The following is a 20,191-nucleotide window of genomic DNA, read 5'->3' on the forward strand; positions in this document are numbered from 1 at the left end:
AAATAGTGTGAAGAAACCTCTTCTACCTAGGAACCTACTTAGAATTATGAAAAAGTAATAGTTTGCAAACCATAGGTCACTTAATGAGATTTATAAAAAGAGGACACTAGGAAATAGAAACACATTCCATGATCATGGGTTGAAAGAATTAATATTGTGAAAATGACCACCCTAACCAAAATATTATACTCATTCATTAGAATCTCCATGAAAATTTCTATTACACAAGAATTTAAAAGACGCAATAATTAAAATGTTTACAAATGATAAAATGGCCTGAATGGCTAAAGCCATTCTGAGAAAAACAAATAGAGATCTGTTGCATTTCCCAACTTTAAATTATACTTGAAAGATATAGTAAATAAAAAAAATCATACTGCTGGTAAAATGCTAAAATTTCTGAGCAATGGATTTAAACTGAGAGACCAAAGATCACTGTCACTGTCACTCTCCTCCTGTTGTTCATCGATTTTCCCGAGCGGGCTCAGTGATGTCTCCAGTGTGAGACTTTGTTGTTACTGTGTTTGGCATATCAAATACGTCATGGGTAGCTTGCCAGGCTTTGCCCTATAGGCGAGCTACTCTCAGTAGTTTTCCGGGCTCTCCGGAGGGGCAGAGGAATCGAAATCGGGTCGGCCATGTTGACTGCGTGCAAGGCAAACGCCCTACCTGCTGAGCTATTGCTCCAGCCCAAGAGATCAAAGATAAACCCTCAAATATACGGGCAGTTAATCTATGAACAAGGAGCTGGAAACATGAAGTGGAGCAAGGAAGGCCTCTTCAATAAACACATTTGGAAAAATTGTTAAACACTGGCCAATAAAATCAAAGTGGAACTGTATATCAATTCGTACCAAAAAGAAATGCGAAATAAAAAAGTCAGTATTTGAGAATGATACATAAATTGGCAGAATGTCCAGAATATTGACTTCAAATGTGTTATCAGTGATGGATCACATGAGGAAACAACACAGAAACATAAGAAAATTAATGAGAAAACATGAAAATGAAACGGTTTACCATGGCAACTGAATCTCAGTCTTCAAAATAAAGACACCTTGTGGAATAAGAGACAAAAGGAACAGTTAAACATGGGGGGGAAGCACTAATTCCCAGGCCACATAGAACACTCAAAACCTCCAGGAACTGCAACAAGAAATGGTAACTGATAGCCTGAGATTTAATATAAAGGTAAGGAAACTCATTTCAATGGCTACATATGGTCCTGTGAGCACAGTCAGAAATTTATCTCTGAGCACAGACCTACAATTAGGTCCTGAGCACAGAGTCAGGAGTAGTGCCCAAAACAAAAAAGAAATTGGGCTGAAGTTATAGCACAGTGGGTAGAGTCCTATTGATTGGCACAGCCAATCAGAGTTCAATCGCCAGCATCACATTTGGTCCCTTGAGAACTGTCAAGTTTGAGCCCTGAGTGCAGAGTAAGTAGTAAGCCCTGAGCACTACTGAGTTTGGCCACAAAACAAAGTGAAATACATTGACAAAGAGATGAGGTGACACTTTCACAAAGAGTATGACAGATGGGCAAGAAGTAATATAAAGAGTGTTTGTTGAGCTGCAGAGATTGGTACTCTGGGTAAGGTGCTTGCCTTGCATGTGGCTGACCTGGATTAGATCACTAGCACTACTTTTGGTCCCCAAAGTCCACCAACAGTGATCCCTGAGTGAAGAGCCAGGCCAGTTTTGGCTCCCACGCCCCAAAAAGATTTTGCTGGGACCTGAGAAACAGCACAGTGTTAGGGCTATTACCTTGCACACAGCAGAATCAGGTTATGATCCCTGGCATTCCATATAGTCTCTCTCCCAAGATAGGCAGGAGCAATTCCTGAGCACAGAGCCAGAATCAAATCCTGAGCTCCTTCGAGTGTGGCCCCAAATCCCCCACAAAGAGACATGTTTGTTGACTGTGATTCCAAATTTAAATAAAAGTGAATAATCATCTCACACCAGGGAGAATAGCATATACCCAGAGCAAAGAAAAGAACCAGTGACAGTGGGGTTGTGATGTTGTTACGAAAAAGAAAGAAACTCTCATTCACTACTGATGAAAATATTGTGATTCAGAGCACATGTAAAACAGTGTAGAGATTTCTCCAAAACCTAAGACTAGAGATCCTATATTACATAGGGGTTTCACTCACTGGCTTCCAACCCCCAAACACAAAGGCATAAAGTAGAAAACATACATGTACAAACAAGTTCATTTTGGTGATTAGTAATATACAGAGTTATTGAAAGAGTTAAATTAAAATGTTATGTATATACACAATGAAATAATATGCAGCCATAAGAAAAGTAGTACTCACTCAATTTACTTGCAACCTGGACAGAACTGGAGGCTATCATGGTGAGTGAATAAAGTCAGAGGGAGAGAGGCAAATACCAGATTTTCTCACTTATGTGTGGCATAGAGAGGAGCAAGGGAATGAAAGTTGCCAAAGAATGGCAAGTCCTTTTCCCTGTGTGAGAGAAAATAGAATGCCAGAGGAGAATTGGGAGAAGGTTAGTAGGCTGCCTGGAAATATCGTAGGGGCAATCTTCATGTGCCCCTGGTATTTTCATGGTATAGACAATAGGTCATTGTATACATCAAAGAAATAAGAGAAATCATTATTTTAAGCACATGACCCAAATTATAAAAAGTTAATTAACGAACAACTGTTGAGGCTGCAGGAACAGTACAGCTGATAGGACGCTGACTTTGTGTGCAACTCTAGGATTAATCCCGTATCGTTCCCAGAGTAGCAAAAGAATTAACCCTGAGAATACAGCAAAGACTAATCCCTGAGCACTGTAGGGTTGGCAGAAACCAAAACAAACAAATAATTCAACAAACACAAAATTGTTTACCAAGAAAGGCCAGGTGGGTAGAGAATATAAATTTTTGGTTGTTGTCTGATAAGACACTATTGGTGGCTTTGTAAATGAGGCTTTGAATGCCCAGGACTATTATTAAGTAAATCATAGTTAGTAAGTTTTAAAATAATTGAGACAAAACACCGCTAAGAGAAATGAGCCACTTTATTCACACCTAAGTTGTTGCTCTTTAATAACTATTTCCCATTTTTAAAACATGATGCCATGATGCTCATGGCCTGAAAGAGAGTTCATTCTGTGGACATGATCTGACATTTGGCAGATCTCGTTCAACCCCTGCAGCACAAGTGGGTCCTGAGCCTACCCAGCGGTGATCCCAGAGCACAAAACTCAGAAAAATCCCTGAGCACCTTTGGATGTGTCCCACGCCTCCCCAAAAGTAATAGAACTCCTGATTTGTACCAAAGGGGTCACAAGTGGTTGTAGAGTCCATGCTACTATTAAGGTTCCCACTTGCTGACCAAAGGACACAGTTCTCACTGCTGTCAACATGTGACCATTCTCCTGACAATGAGACACATGCGTATCCCGGCATGGTGACCTGGGCACCCTACTAGGGATCAACTAGGAGGCATTATGATGTGGGGTAGAGACATCTTTCCTAAGGGCTCCCTCTGGAGCTTTACTCTGATTCTGTGAAGAAACTATGATGTCCAGAGTCTGCATCCATGAAACATACACACCCATCAAACATAGGTTTAAGAACCCCTGAGTTGTGAGTAGGTGGGGAGGTGACCATGCATCTGACACCCTGGTCTGGACTCCCCAGGGATGTGATGGGTCTGAGCTAGGCTATGTGGGTCCCTTCCGTCCCTTCAGCAAGGATCATGCAGTTATGTGGTAAAATGACAAGAAAATCAATAAATCTTTTTCAGCATATGTTCTCCTAGTGGGCGGATTATTCAACATATCAGTGACAGTTCATCAGATACAGGAACTATCCAAGTTGGATACCAGCTCCTCACCCCCTTGGAATTTTCTTTTGCAGGTGAGCAACTATTTTCAATGATCTTTTCAATTGTCTCCATGGTCCCCAAGGATCCCTGGTCACACATGCATTCCAGGACATTATTGAACCACTAAGACACGTACTCCATGATTATCCCTAGTGATTAGTGCCAATCACATCCAACTCAAAGATCGGTCTATTCCATGGCCCCAAAATTACCTGATTAAGGTAGCCACAAGAGATTCCTCCCTCCTGGAGCCCAGCTGCCCTCCCCTTCTAACGTTTGCTTAGTGTGTCTTACAAAGCCTCACACCTTCTTCCTTAAAAGAGCAGGGTCCCACATTATCACTCTTATTCCGTGTGCCTTGCATCCCACTCATCCTCATTCTCCTGCTAGTAACCCATGGTCATCAGAAGAGCTCAGTGAATACCTGTAATAGGAAGCAAAACTATGAACAATAAACTCCAAACCACAAATTTTATTTATTATAGAACTTAAGAGCAATAAAAGAAAATGCTCTCTGTTGTGTTTTGCCACTGTTAACTTCTGTTCACATTTTTGTGGCACTTTCTTTTCCAAGTCTAAGTTTTCTTTGACAACTCACATTAGAATACAGAAGTTTTCACACTCTCTTGAACTCAGTAACAGCACTCTCTCTCTCTTGAACATGGCATGAGCAAAAAAATGAGAGATCTATTTATTCACAAACTCAGACAAACATATTTTCTTAAAACAAAAACCCAAAATATTTTATAGGATCCCTAAGAAAAACAAGATTGATTTATAAGTCATCATAGAGAACAGGAACCCACGGATTCTCTCCAATAGGTGTCTCACTTGCCCTAATCGCCAACACTTTCAACCTAGTTGTTCTCTACATTCCCCTGTAATCCTTGCTCAGGCCCCTTCATTCCTATCATTGGAATGATGCCCATCAGTTAAGAACAGGAGGGACCTATTAGGACTATTATAGATATTGAGCAAAAACTCCATGACTTTCACCTTGTTAGTTTCTGCATGGGCCCTGGGGCCCCAGAGGAACTGATAGCGGGCTGGATAACTTCCAGGCTCCCTCTGGTAATCTAAGTACTGCTCCTGCACCCACACATTGGTGAGGAGCTCCCTAGGCTTCCCATAAATGAAGTGCTTCCTCTCCGGATAAACTCCCATCAAACTTAATTGTTCCCAGATAGCCTGCTCAGAGGCACAATCATCCTCCAGAAGGATGACCCCCAGGACTATCACCAGCAGGCCTGTGGTGGGCATGGTATGCTGAGGGCTCACCATCCCATCATAAGTGAGGCCCAACGTGGTGACCAAAGCATAGATGTGGAATTGGGGGTCTACTTCCTTCACATCAATGCCATAGAGCACCCGCACACACTCAGACACCTGGCTTAGAATGTAAGAGAAGTTCTCCTCATCATTGTTGAGGATGGTGTTCAACATCTCGTCCTTCGTGGTCAGCTGCTTAGTACGGTACTTGTGGACCAGGAACCCCACCAGATCAGACATCTTGTTATATAATGCTTCCTGGAGGCTGGCCCCAGCTTGTGCTGGCTCCTCCCTATCTTTTAGGCCTTTCTCTTTTGGGCTGTTGGCATTGCCACTTTGGGGATGGCTGTCTAGCTTTTCAGCCATGGCCACCATGATGTGCTGGGCCATGGCAGGACTACACTGAGGACCTTTTACATCACTGGATACTCCAGCAGCTGCTACCTCCCCAGGGATTTCTTCAAAGGGGAAAGAGGCAGTGGTGGAGGAGGGCAATTCAGCCATCCCCATCTCAGCCTTGGACAGCTGACCACTCTCCAGATGCTGTCCATCTTGTGCATCCTCATTTTCTTCTCCAACCTTGAAGGCCAAAATCTCATCACAGTGAGACATGATGACAAGTGCCACACAGACAGCAGGTATGTGCACCGGTGCTGGTCGATGGGATGGAAGCCTGAGGGTGAAAGGGGATATGAGAAGTCAAATTAGACATGCCCAGTTTAACTAAGAATGAAAGTCAAATATACAATAGCCAAACTAATATGTGCATTAAAGAGGAAAAAAAGAACAGCAACAGGCACAACCAGTGAAAGCAAACTGGAGAAGGGCATCAGCTATTGTATCTGAGGTTAAAAAGTTAGAGGAATTTTGGAGGTGGTCTTCAGTGCACTAGGGTACAGGGATATGCAAACTATGATGCTGCTTTTTGTTGGTTACATATACTTTTCAGGGCATTTGTTGAAGCTTAAAGGCACATACTCGTGGAATGTAATGGTCCTCAGCATATTGAATATAAGGGTAAAGTTTGGCATAGTCAATATAAGGAGACTTACCCAGCTCAAAATATAAGGTGCAGTCAGTCCCAAAAATTTGGTTGTTTTTGGGATATGGCACTTAGACTGAAAGAGAATAGATGGCAAAGCATCAGTTTGTTGTAACTCTAAGGTGTTTGATGGAGTAACTGTCAATTTATTCTGTTCTTTGTGGGGAACTATCTCTTTGCTAGTAGTGTGCCCAGGGTCCCTTATAATCCTGGAAAGGGAGATTGATTTGCCTGCGGCCACTGACTTGTAACAAGACCCTTAGATCAAGTTCTTCCCATCCTCACACCTGCATGCATATGTGACAAAAATATGTCATTTAACAGGGGAAGTTAAAGTTTCTTTGGGTACCACTTTTTTGTATAGTGGGGCACTCTCCATCCTATCTGGATACTCACTGGATTCAGCAGTACCACTGGCACTCTCTTGTGTAGTCTGATTTCCTTCTACAGACAGATGTCTTCTGAGATCCAGCTGTGTTTCTCCCTGTGACACAAGAGAACCATAGAAATGTTCTACACAGCCTCCCTTCCCTGTGCACATACACTCTCTTCCTACATGATCAAAAGAGTCTGCAGAGAATTATTCTATCCTGACCAGTTCCTTGTATCCATGGTATTGATATTTTGGGATAAATATAGCTATTGCGGCATGAACTGAAACTGTAGTTTGATTTTTGGTTTGCCACACATGTTCTCTATCTGCATTTTAGAACCACATCACATCCTGAGTTTTCTCCCCATATATCTGTAGGCCTCCTCACAGACAATTGTCAGTGTGTCACTCAGGGACACTGCTTACAATGAGCCTTCCAGAACAAGCAGCAAGGTGATATCAAGAATCTAGAGAATCCATGATTTGTTACATGGGGTTATACTCTGTCCATAGCAAGTTTATAGATTTTCATTCTGGTACATTCTGGTGCTCCTTTACTCCTGTTCAAAAGTGGTACCCCTTGGCCGCTACCTCAGAGCTTATAGGAAAGCCAGGTATGAGTCGGCGATGACGAGGCAACTGCAGTCTCATGGGCAGGGGGACAGTACCGGCTTGTCCTTCATGCCCTACCGGGGTCATGAGCTGCCCCCCACAAGTGGCTCTCTGGCATGGCCATGGCTCCAGAGGCAAAAGGACTTAGTCCAGAGCCCAGCAGGTTTCAGAAGAAAAGTGAATGGACCATGCATTATACTACGGCGCCATGCCTCCCCAGGAGGGAAAGAGTATTGCTCCCTTCCGCCTTTTGCCCCCACCCCCCGTCAGCAAGGTGGCCGCTGCCTCAGAGCTCATAGGAAAGCCAGGTATGAGCCGGCAGTGAAGGGGCAACTGCAGTCTCATGGGAAGGGGGGCAGTACCGGCACGTCCTTCACACCCTACCTAGGTCACGAGTTGCCCCCCACAAGCGGCTCTCCGGCACGGCCATAACACCAGACACAGAAACCAATCTCGTAATTATCTGGCTCTTTGCAGAAATCCAAAATCCTGACTATGTGACATTATATGATTCTCATAACCAGCTATAGAAAACAAAATATTTCACGATGCCTTTTCAGCAATTCTGATTGTTTGGGGGGGAATTCTAAAACAATAATGGTGCATCTTTTGTTGAAATAATGAATGTAATCAATGTAGAGAAGAGTTAAGTAGAAATTATCTGCCTCACAGGCATTTGGAGGGGTGGAAGGGGGATATACTGGGGTTCTTGGTGGTGAAAAATGAGTACTGGTGAAGGGAAAGGTGTTTGATCATTGTATAACCGAGACTTAAACCTGAAAGCTTAGTAACTTTTCCCACAGTGATTCAATAAATAAATATAAAAATAAAAAATAAATTAAAAAAATTAAGATGGAGTTCATGCCCAATTCAATCAGCTAACCAGTGGCTGAAGAAGTAGCAGTACTCCTACAAAAAAAGTGGTACCCTTTTCTCAATCAATATAACACCTCAGACACAAAGTGTAGAAATGTAGATGTAATACCTGTCACTATTCCTGCTTGTAGATTTCATTCATGACTTTGGTTCAGCCAGGCAGAGTCTAATATCCAGGTGCTTGAGATCTGAAAATGGGTATCATGTGAAATAATTTTCAAGAAGGGTTGTTTGGCAACAGACAAAGGGGTAATGACTCCTGCCTCGAAGTGTCCCAGCATGTCCTTATGCTGCTTTCTAGGTTCCTTCATTCCTCTCTAAGGGTTGTTTCCTGGAGTTGTACCACGAGCAGGTTCTCCTCCCAGCTGCAATCCCCATTCTTTGACTCCCTTAAATCTATATTCAGATATCACGGCTGTTACATTATTCTCTGTTCTATGTGAATTCTCCAAGTCAGATAGCAGCAATGGGCTTCAGGGGAGCAATTTTTATATTAGGAGATTAAAGACACGTAGGTCTTAGCTCAGATTTTCACACTAATGGTAAGGGCAACCTGCATACACTCTCAAATATGACCTGATTCTCATTTCTTATACAATGTCCTCAATCTGTCCTATATGTCCTATCTCTCACTGTACTATCATGATGGCACCAAGGATGTGCTGCAGAAAATTTGCATGTGAATTCTCATGCAAATTAGCATCCTTTGACATTTATAACTGGAGAATTTAGCATTGGGGCCATATAGATAGTATAACTGGAGATAATATAAAAATCAGATTAATCAAACTCCCAATGGTAAACAATCTAGAAAATAAACACAAACGAATCCCAAACTTAGTACATGAAAGGAAATAATAAAATCCTGAGAAGTTAAGAATGATCTAGAAAGAAAGAAAACAAACAGACAAATCATTAAAAACAGGATTAGGAAGTTTGAAGAGCTTAGTAAATGAGACTAATCCTAAGTATGACCCACAGGAAAAAAATCAGGGAACACCCAAATATATCGAATATGATTTGAAGAGATAGAAACAAAAACTCAGAAGGTAAAAAACCCTTAAATTCATTTTCTAAGTGATCATTACAAACAATTCTATACCATAGACCTGGTAAACTTAGAAGAAACGAATCAATTCTTCTACTGTTATATCCTCTTAAAATTGAATAAAGAGGCAACAGAAAATCTATGCAGAAAAGTCAAGAGCAAGTAAACTGAAACAATAATATTTAATCTCTACAGGAACAAAGTTGAATTGCATTGAGAATGCCACGTCTTAGCATGTATAGTCCTCAAGCACTTCTAAATATCACATAAACATGAATTGTACCTAACAACTTTTATGAAGTCAAGGATTTCCAAATAGCCATGGCAGCTAGAGATGTTACTATGAAAGAAAGTGACAAGAGGCAAGGAAATATTGCCTAATATGAGGGTCTTATCTTGCACGTGACAGAAAAGATGTGAATCTGCTCACCTCATCTAGACCTGGAACCTCGCCAGGGCTGTTGCCTAAGCATAGAGCCAAGAATAACCTAGAAATATACTCAGCTCTGAACACCCACAAATTGCACGCAGTAAAGAAAAATTATAGACTGATATCTTCGATGAGCATCTGTGCAAAAACTCCTCACCCTGTCTTACTGAACTGAATTCTATCCCTGATGTCGGGTCCCGGGTCCCCATCGGGATCCCTGAGTTGCGTCTGCTCCGATCCCGAGAATGAAGATGGCGCCGGGCCCACACCCCTTAGACCTCAGCAATTTCCCGGGTCCTGAGGACGGCGGCGGGGAACGCGCACCCCAAACCCCGCCCAGACTCCCTCAGAGGTGTTGATGGGTCCTACCTGTCCACCCCTGGGTTCCGTACCTGGCCGAGCTGGGCCCTCTCACTGCACTCCCGAAGCCGCTTCCCACACTGAGCTGTTGGAATTCGCAGGCCGCCCATTCAGGTGGAAGCGAAGTGAGGTCACATCCGGTTCGTGCCTTTTGGAACCCGAGTGGGTCTGGGGGGGGGGGGGGGGGCAGACAGTGGAAAATTCCAACGTCCCTCTCTGTCCTCTCTCGTCCTCACGCTTGACTCAGGCAGGGCTGTTTCTGCCCACTGCCACCCCACTGCTTCCCTCAGACACATTGCATTGCTTTCACCGCGTTTTCATTCAGTCTGCTTGATATAGAAAATCTTTCTTTTGTTTTATTAATTAAAAGAATACTCTTCTTTCATTTTATTCGGCGATGCCTAGAATCACAGACCGAGAGCAGGGTTTTCAAACTAAAATAGCTGCAGTGTCAGAATCATATTGCGTGCAGGTGGAATACCAGGAATTTGAACTCATGACCACATGCTTGCTGGCAAAGCAGACTCTATGAACTGCTCCTCTATTCTTATGAAACTTCAATTCATTTTGAATGGAAGCAATTCAACGATATAATGCCAATTTTTTTCTTTGATAACCACAGTATGCTCATACATTTCATTCACTATTGTCTTGAATATTGGAGAGATTTAGGTACAATAATTTTTCTTAGAATGAAAATGAGATTATTGTGGGCAGAGAAATTTGGACTGCCCAAAAATACCCTCAAATTCACCAAGAGTATTAGCTGGTGAATTTGAATCATCAAAATTAAAATCATTATTAGCACACCCATTAAACTTTATTCTCGTGCTTTGATTTACAGATCTAGTAATAAGTCTTTAGCCATTCAAAGTTCCAACACTGTATCGTGATCCAAACGTCATTTTTTTCCACCAGTATCTCATTTATCCCCTCTCTACCATCTCAAACCTCATGCTCTTGGTCTTTCATTCTGCAAGCCGACTCTCAATGTTTGACACCATTGACCATGTGGCATTTATTCCTTAAAAGTAGTTCTTCATATTCCACATGAGAGCAATTATCTCAGTCATTTTCCCTCTGAAGGGGAGCAACTTATACTGCTATTGCAATATCAGTGTTTGTTGCATGGTCTGAGCCTAACCCTCTGGTTTCACAATGAGCCTATGAGTCAACAGTTCTTTATCTAAGGCATGGGTTTGTTGATTTGTAGGACTGAAAATGGTGTATTTGCTCCGTTTCTGGGAAGAATTGTTCTTTATGTTTGATTTTTTTGTATTCACATACAACTGTACTAATCAGGTACTTCCACATTCTGAGCTCACAGAACACTTTCAGTGGTTGACAGGGCCCATCAGATGCAGGGGAGCTCGAGTAGCCTTTTTTGCAAGTTTTTGCTCATCCAAAGCTCTCATTAGTGAATTATGATGACAGGGGTATATTACAAATTAGTTAAGCACCAGTCACTATCATCCATTTTATTGCCTGTCTTTCCATTGTGTTTAAGATGTTTTGCACAGACATAGGAAACTGTGATGGGACACCACAACCTAATGATAGCTAGTGACCTGTAGGAGACCTATTGATAATACAAAAGAAATACTAATATCAATGTCCATTTCCATGTCAAAATTAAAATGGTCTTTTCTCCATGGAAAAATAAACCTACAATTATTTCTTTTGAATTAAGTATGTGGGCTGGAGCTATAGCACAGCGGTAGGGCGTTTGCCTTGCATGCAGCCAACATGGCCGACCCGAGTTTGATTTCTGCGCCCCTCTCGGAGAACCCTGCAAGCTACCTAGAGTATCTCACCCACATGGCAAAGCCTGGCAAGCTACCCGTGACGTATTCAATATGCCAAACACAGTAACAAGAAGTCTCACGATGGAGACGTTACTGGGCCCGCTCGAGCAAATCGATGAAAAATGGGAGGACCATGACCATGACCGTGACCATGAATTAAGTATGTATATAAACATGAATGATAAAGTCATATATAAATAAAAAACTGAAGCTGAGGAAACTTCCTGCTCAAATTTCTACTAATACTGATTCACTTGAACCATATCTAAAAGAAACAAAGATCAGGTTTCATGTCATCACAGAGCACGAGAACCTTCAAATACTTTCCTCTGAGTGTCCTAACCACTTCAAGTCCAAAATTTTCTCTATGACTTCCTGAAGCACACACTCAGATCCTCTCTTCTACATTTCTGACACTCATTAGTGGGTTTGAGAAAGACCTGGGTTCCTGCTATTCCTCTTAGTCCAGAGCTCCAACTATCTTTCTCCCAATCTCCAGCATCAGTCTCTTACACACACTCTGACACAGAATTAGGACTGCTTTGGCATCAAGGGGATTGGGGAACTCCAAGGTTTGAGGGATTTTCCCTGGGCCTTCTGTGGCACCCCGTGTCATGCAGTGGTGCTTCCATCACGCCTTTCTTGGAGACATGATCTTGTGATGCTATGAATCTGGGTGCCCCTTGTACCCTCTGTTGCTATGCTCCTTGTTTCTAGTCCCCAGATTCTGAAAGCTTCAGATGTGGAAGTCAGGATGAGGCAGGAGTTGTGAAGGTGGGTGTCTGTTTTTGTCTACTCCTCCCACATGCTTCAATAAGTTCATGAATGAATATTTTGAGTGACAAAGATGCACAGACTAAGTGTTAGAAAATAGAAAAAATTACTATTTTAAAGTCAGTTGATTTGAAAGAACTACCCCAACAGAGGAAGAATTTAGTATAGGCCTAAGTTAAGTATGGCTCCTTTGGGGGGATTTTGATTTGTAAACTGCATCATTGTGTTCCTTCTCAAAGTATAAGAGGATTCTCATTTGTTTATATAGATGTCTTGTTACCTTGTTACCTTAATCTGTGTTAAGACTAACACCCTCTATGTATTAAGGATCATTTAGATGATTAATTTGGCCAATTCCCTACATATTGTCCGTTATCTCTTGGTCTTCTGCAATGCCAATAGCTAGTAAAGAATTGATGGTCTTGAGAAAGTATAAACTACCTAGTCTAAGAGAACGAGAGTCTGGGAATTTTCAGTGGCAGGTAAAATGGAGACACAAGCAGCAGTAGTCAAGGGAGAAACTCAGGCTTCCTCTTTCAAGGAGATGCCACACATGCTCATCCCAAACGTGAGTCTCTCAGCATTTCTAGAAGGAGCAGGCTTAGGTGTATTGCGCACTTTCCTGAGGTCAAAGCCAAAAAGATTTTGGGCCATTTGCTGATAATATTCAAGAAGAACCCTATTCCAGTTTCATAAAGGCTTTCGATCCATAAAATACTATTGGAATTTGCTCAACACTTGCATGGCCTGTTGTTTCCTGATGGAAATTCCAAATACTGCTCCAATGAAACAACTAAAGGAATAGTCAAGCATAGGACTTATCATCAAAAAGATAAAAATCCAAGAAAATGGCAAGCATTTAAAGAGCCAGGGCAGTGAATAACACGCAAAGGGTTTATCGAGAATATAAAATAATAAAATTTAGAATACTTGCCTAAAATTCTTATGGGGAAAAAGCAAAAGAAGATGCAGCTACATGGGGAACCTGAAAGAATCCATATTAGGGCATCAAATTTTTGTGTACTTTAGCTAACTTGCAACATTGCTTTCTGTAAAACTGCTTGGCTGCTTTGCACCTGGGGGAGAGGGGACTTGGAAAGTGAACAGGGCATAACTTCTTTTCTAAACCAAATGTGACAGGATTCAGGTGTATTTACTGTTCCTGACATGTATTGTCTCAGTAAAGCACCCTGCAGACTTGGGTAAAGGATAACTCAGGATGCGGTGTTTGGGGGAAATTGCCCTTTCTTGGAGTGTATTGTCTCACTAAAGCACCCTGCAGACTTGGGTAACTCAAAACGAGGATGGTCAAGGGAGGTTACCTAAGGCTTAATGATTCCAGCTATAACCTTGCTTGTGCTGACAATCAATGTACGTAAATGCTGATCTTTGAATCTATAGGCTAAGGAGTGAGGTACTTTTAAATGGATTGGTTAAGAAAGTATATGTTGTTACAAATCTATTGGCTATGAAATGTGCGGGCTTTGCTGTAACGGCCAGTGAAGGCCTATATAAGATCCCCTTTGAAGAAGTTCGGGGCTCTCAGCCACTGCCCATTTTTAGGGTATGCTGCGGAGCCCCAGCATGCTGGTCTAAATAAACCCCGTTTTTACTCCTGCAGGAATTGTGTCTATCTGGTCTCTCCGCGCCTCCCAGGGCTAGGGAACTCCCGATCCCAACAAACCAAGGATGAATTACGAGCAAGTCATAGAAATATAATTAGAAGACATAATACAAGAGCTGTTATCAAATGTTTTGGTAGGAAATAAACATCCTGTCCAAGGAGCTCCAGACAGTTTGCAGACATGAAATCCCATCTTATTGAGCTATGGTAAAGCTACAGTGGAAAAAAGAAATCATGAGCAGAGATATTCTTTTTTTTTTTTACTTTTTTGGGGGCGGTTACACCCGGCGATGTTCTGGGGTTACTCCTGGCTCTGCACTCAGAAATCACTCCTGGAGGTGCTCAGGGGTGCTGGGAATCGAACCCGGGTCAGCCGCGTGCAAGGCAAACACCCTACCAGCTGTGCTATATCTCCAGCCCCAAGCAGAGATATTCTAAAAGGTTAAATACAAAAATAATTTACAAGAGACTCTGTACAGTAATTTAGAAATTTCTCAGTGGAACCGCTTCAGGTGAAAAAGAGTGACACAATATACAAAAAGTGCTGATGAAGTGCTGTGAGTCCTTTTATCGTCCTGAGTTGTCATTCAGAATAAGACAGATAAAGCAAGCCCTTAACAAATAAAAATTTAAATTTAATAAAGTCCTAATAATTAAATTGACCTTGCTGTAAATATAAAGGGAAGCCTAAAATGTGATAATCATGTATATGATCTATCAGCTAAGAGACTATCAGACACTCAAAATGCACCTGCTGGGGACAGGGGGAAAGAATAAAAATTGGCCCAATCGATAATAAGTAGAAAATATTATATTTACTTGATATAAGAACGACAACTTCTCAGAGAAGAAAAACATAAGATATTGTGTAGGATAACACTGTTCTGTCCTTCCTGAATAACCTCAGGAATAGTTGATATCTGATAGTTTACTGGACTGAGGAAAAGAGAAAAACACCTAAAGAGGTATTTTGCCCTTGGCTAGTCAGGAAGGGCTTTACAATTACCTTTTAGGTGGGTCCTCAGGAAGGGCTTTCTTATGTTGATTTGGCTACCTGACTGGGGGGAGTGTCAGCCCAGAATGCCCAGGAGTTGGAGAGAAGGGATCTGGAGAGAGAGAGAGAGAGAGAGAGAGAGAGAGAGAGAGAGAGAGAGAGAGAGAGAGAGAGAGAAGGACTGCAAGAGGGACCACAGAGAGACTAGCAAGGGGAACATGTGCTTGAGAGAACCTAGGCCCTCCGCAACATAAATTTCTTCTATGGGATGCACTTCCTTGTCATAAACTGCTACTAAGATCAACCGGCCTGGCCCTCGTCTCTTCCTTTGTCTGCCCTTGGCCAACAGCTGTTCCGATCCAGGCCACACACAGCGGCTCAAGGGCACCGAATGTGGGCTGCGAGATAGAGCCATCTGGAGAGTCCGCAAACACGCAACCTTCTGCGTGCATAGTTTTTTACAGCTGGCTTCCCTTGGGCGGGCTCGAGCTACCAATTAAAGGTAAGAATTGCATTCGGTGCACCCCACTGTAGAACGTGAGTGGTAGAATAAGATTTTTTAGTTTGCTGGGAGTTAAAATCCTAGCAGCAACCCCCCACTAAGATGGGACAGATTCTGCGCCTTCCCAAGATCTTTCATAGTGTATACAGCCATACTGAACAGGCCAAGACGTTTATGGATTTGATTCAGTGTCTCTCCCCAAGACAGGGAACCCAGAAGTATACATTTCCAGAGGCCAGCTCCGGTCCTGCCTTAGTTTATGAGGTAAACCCATGGTTCCCGGATGAAGGGACTCTAGAAACCAAGATTTGGGGAAAAGTTAAGAAAAATGTCTATAAGGCATCTAAGGAAGGGACTAAGATCCCCCTTGAATTCTGGAATACATGGGAGATTGTTGATTCTATTCTCCTGTTTTGGAAAAGCACAGTTGAGGAGGAGGAGAATATTAGGGATAATAGGGCCTTAGCTCCTCCCATACCTAAGTCTCGAAAGGGTTTTCATAGTGAAAATATTTCTCAGGCTGATGAATATAGCTCCACTTCTAATGCATCAGATGAAAGTGATGCAGATTATGAGTCTGCTTGCACTTACTCGGATTATGAGTCTGAGAGTAGCTCAGCAAAGTGGCCTCCAGACCGCTCGGAACTTGCTCCCAATCGCCCAGTTCAGGCTGAGAAGAAGCAGCCTTCATCTTATCCTAGGGTAAGAATGGATTCTCTTGGTCGTTTCAAAAAGGCCTGTGCTTCGTACGGGCCTACATCTCCATACTGTAGGGAGCAACTTACAGACTGGAGTAAGGCTTACTAGGTACCTCAAAATTTTCACATGGTTGCTATAACATGCTTAAGCCCTTCTCAGTACCTTCAGTGGAGGATGTGGTTCAGTGATGAGGCCAAGGCAAAGCTTCAGAGCCTAGGCCATGCTGGACAAAGATTTTCAGGGATTAAATTGACTTATGTGATGTTAATAGGTGAAGAGAAATGGCGCGACCCAGAAAGGCAAGTCACCTTGCCTCATGCTGTTTGTGCTCATGTCCGTGATGCAGCCCTGCATGCATGGGAGAAGATTGATGCAGATGCAGAATTTAAGGAAAGTTTTACTAAGATTGTCCAGAGGACCTCAGATGCAGATTTCATAGAGAGGTTGATGGAAGCTATTGAAATGCAGGTTAAGTGTAAGGAAACTTAGGAGCTGTTGACTAAACAATTGGCCTTTTAAAATGCTAATGAGGATTGCCAGGCCATTCAAAGAAAATGAAGATATTATGGGGTATTTGAAAGCATGCAGGAATGTTGGTTCTGTTAAACATAAGATGCAGATAAGGACTGACTGTTGAGACCTGTACAATATAGAGAACAGCTCAGAAAGAATGTTTTAATCCTGGAGAACCAGACCACTTTCACAAAGATCACGGGGCACTTCCAGACAGTGCTACTGTGAAAGCACCTCCTGGGTCCTGTCCCAGGTGCAAGAAGGGAAATCACTGGGCCAAGGACTGCTGAGCCAGATTTGACCCTCCTGGGCTATGTCCCAGATGTAAGAGGGGAAACCATTGGGCCAAAGATTGTCACTTCAATTTTAATGCAGCAGTTGACCCCAATTTGGAAAACCTGCAGGGGGGCCGACCCCTGGCCCCACAAAATCCGGGGATGTTCCCAGTTGCAGCCCCTCTCCCCGAGAAGGAGTCTCAGAGCTCCAATCAGTAGACTCACTGCAGTCAGTGATGGCAGGAAGCGCAGCCTTGGATATTTCCTGCCCTAATACGGTTACTATAACCCCTGCCCAATGTCCCTACAAATTAAATTCTGGTGTAAAGGGACCAATTCCACAAGGCACTATAGGCCTAATCTTAGGAAGAAACAGTTCCACTATTGAGGGAATTACTGTCCAATTACTGTGGTCATTGATTCTGATTATCCTGGTGAAATAACAATCGTTATCACAGTGCCTACTGTTTGGACATTTGATAAGGGAGAGCACATAGCTCAGCTACTCTTACTTCCTTCTGTTGTGCCAGATCTATCCACTCTTCTAGTGGGGGAGGTTTTGATGGTACTAATCCTTTGATTCCCTATGTTGCCCGTCTGAGGGAAGGCAACCACCCACTTCTAACTCTTGAGATTCATGGAAAGAAATTTAAGGGAATGATAGACACAGGAGCCGACGCCTCTATCATTTCCACCCAATATTGGCCCTGTAACTGGGCCGTGCAGGCAATACCCTATGGTTTGCAGGGAATAGGCATGATACCTTCCTCCTCTGTCCAGCAGAGTGCCAGATGGTTAAGGTTTATTGGCCCAGAGGACATTACAGCCACTTTCCAGCCCTATGTAGCACTCATACCTCTGAACTTATGGGGACGAGATTTACTTGAGCAATGGCAAGCGGAGATTAGGATTCCCATCCCACTTCCCGCTGTGGACTTCGATTCTGAGTGTTCCACTCTTTTCATTGGAGCTGCTGCGGCTTCACACCCAGCACCCCTCTGTATTCAGTTGAAATCCCATGATCCTGTGTGGTCCTCCCAGTGGTCCCTTAATAATGAAAAACTAAGGGTGTTAGAATCCTTGGTAGAAGAACAACTGAAGTTGAGACATATTGAAACGTCATTTTCAAATGGAACTCACCTGTCTTTGTTATCCAAAAGAAGTCAGGAAAGTGGAGTCTGTTGATTGATCTGCGGAATGTTAACTCCACCATGGTTCCCATGGGGGCTCTTCAGCCCGGCCTTCCTTCCCCTGCTGCCATTCCTAAGGATTGGCCACTGATTGTCATTGATTTAAAAGATTGTTTTTACAACATTCCCATACATCCAGATGATCATAAGCTTTTTGCATTCTCTGTCCCCTCTCTTAATAATCACGCATCTATGCACAGATATCAATGGACTGTCCTACCTCAAGGTATGGCCAATTCCCCTACCACGTGTCAGTATTTTGTTGACTTAATCTTGCGCCCTTCTTGTGTCAAGTTTCCTCAGGCCTATGTTATTCATTATATGGATGATATCTTGCTTGCTTGTTCTCATGATGCAGAGCTCCAAAGATTGCATGAGGATGTTATAACTCGTTTACCCAAAGCTGGATTACAAATAGCCACAGAAAAAATTCAGATGCTGTCTCCATATGAGTATTTAGGCTATGTTCTTGAGCGTACTACTGTACGACCTCAAAAAATTTCTATTCGCCATGACAAACTTAAAACCCTTAATGACTTTCAAAAACTGCTAGGAAACATTAACTGGGTCCGCCCTCTCTAGGCATTCCCAACTCAGACCTCCATAATCTATTCCTGACCCTTGAAGGCGATTCCGCCCTGAACAGTCTTAGGCAGCTAACTCCTGAAGCTCAGAAAGAATTAGAATTTTTTTCTGGACCAACTCCAGAAATCCCATCTTTCTAGGTTTGTTCCAGGAGAAAAATTGTGTCTCCTGCTTTTTGATACCCCCCCCCCCAGTCGCCCACTGCTGCACTTGCACAGCTTTCTGGCACTAGAATGGCTCCATTTGCACAACAAAGAGTCTGGTGCCTTATGCTAGTGGCTAAACATAATTAAAGGAAGACTGAGAGCCCTTGCCATGCTGGGATTTGATCCTCATATCATTGTTCTCCCTGTCCCTGTGAAAGAAATTACCTCCATCCTGCCCCTCAGTGATGTTTTGCAAAGAGTTTTAGCTGATTTTTCGGGAGAACTTTCCTCCCATTATCCAGCAGGAAAAACTTGGGATTTTTTTCAAAAGAACTCCGTTTATCATTTCCTCCATCATTCGCTCCTCATCTATCCCGGATGCTCGGGTATACTATATTGACGGCTCTGCCTCGGGGAAAGGCGGAATTTCTGGACCCTCTTTAACCACAACAGTAAACACTACCTATACCTCTGCCCAGCAAGTGGAACTTGCCACTTTGGTTTATCTACTCTCCCACATGCCAGGGCCTGCTAATATAGTCTCTGATTCAGCTTATGTGGTTGGTCTCTTCCCTGGTATCGTGACTGCTTCTCTAAATGCCCCCAACCCTATAGTCCAACAATTGCTTCAGCAGCTACAAGCACTTTTGCAGAAGCGTTCTGAACCTGTTTTTATTACTCATATAAGATCTCAGTCTGGTCTTCCTGGACCTATGACTCAAGAAAATGAAGCCGCTGATCTCTTGGTGGCGCCAATTTTTACCTCTGCTGAAGAGGAGCACCAAGTCTTACACACAAATGCCCGCCATCTTCATGTTCAACATCGTATCCCAATGCAGGAAGCCAGGCATATTGTCCATGCTTGCTCCATTTGTGCTCCTTTACAATGTACCTCCCATGTGGCTGGGGCTAATTCCCGAGGCCTACAGACCAATGAATTATGGCAAATGGATATGACTCATGTCACATGTTTCCCCAAGAAACCTTTTCTCCATGTAGCTATAGATACTTACTCTCGCTTCCTATGGGTTGTTCTCATGTCTTCTGAGAGAACCAAAGCAGTCTGCTCCTTCCTACTACAATGGTTTTCTGTAATGGGCGTTCCCTCTGCTATAAAAACTGATAATGGCCCAGCCTATTCCAGTAAAGCTTTTCAAGATTTCTGTGATGAATGGCAAATTAAACACACTACTGGAATCCCGTATAACCACAGTGGTCAAGAA

General features: G+C 42.9%; 1 protein-coding gene across 1 annotated transcript; it reads right to left on the minus strand.

The window, feature by feature from the left end:
- Nucleotides 1-4,742: 4,742 nt before the first annotated feature.
- LOC130038377 (melanoma-associated antigen 9-like) lies at nt 4,743-16,251 on the minus strand. The gene is made up of 3 exons (XM_056130258.1): nt 16,152-16,251; nt 9,871-9,946; nt 4,743-5,793 (listed from the first exon to the last, which is right to left on the minus strand). Exons 1-3 carry the CDS (start codon nt 16,249-16,251, stop codon nt 4,743-4,745), a joined length of 1,227 nt encoding a protein of 408 aa, XP_055986233.1.
- Between the last annotated feature and the right edge of the window lie 3,940 nt (nt 16,252-20,191).

Source organism: Sorex fumeus, unplaced genomic scaffold, assembly GCF_029834395.1.
Source record: "Sorex fumeus unplaced genomic scaffold, SorFum_2.1 ptg000075l, whole genome shotgun sequence".
In the NCBI taxonomy this organism is placed as follows: Eukaryota; Metazoa; Chordata; class Mammalia; order Eulipotyphla; family Soricidae; genus Sorex; species Sorex fumeus.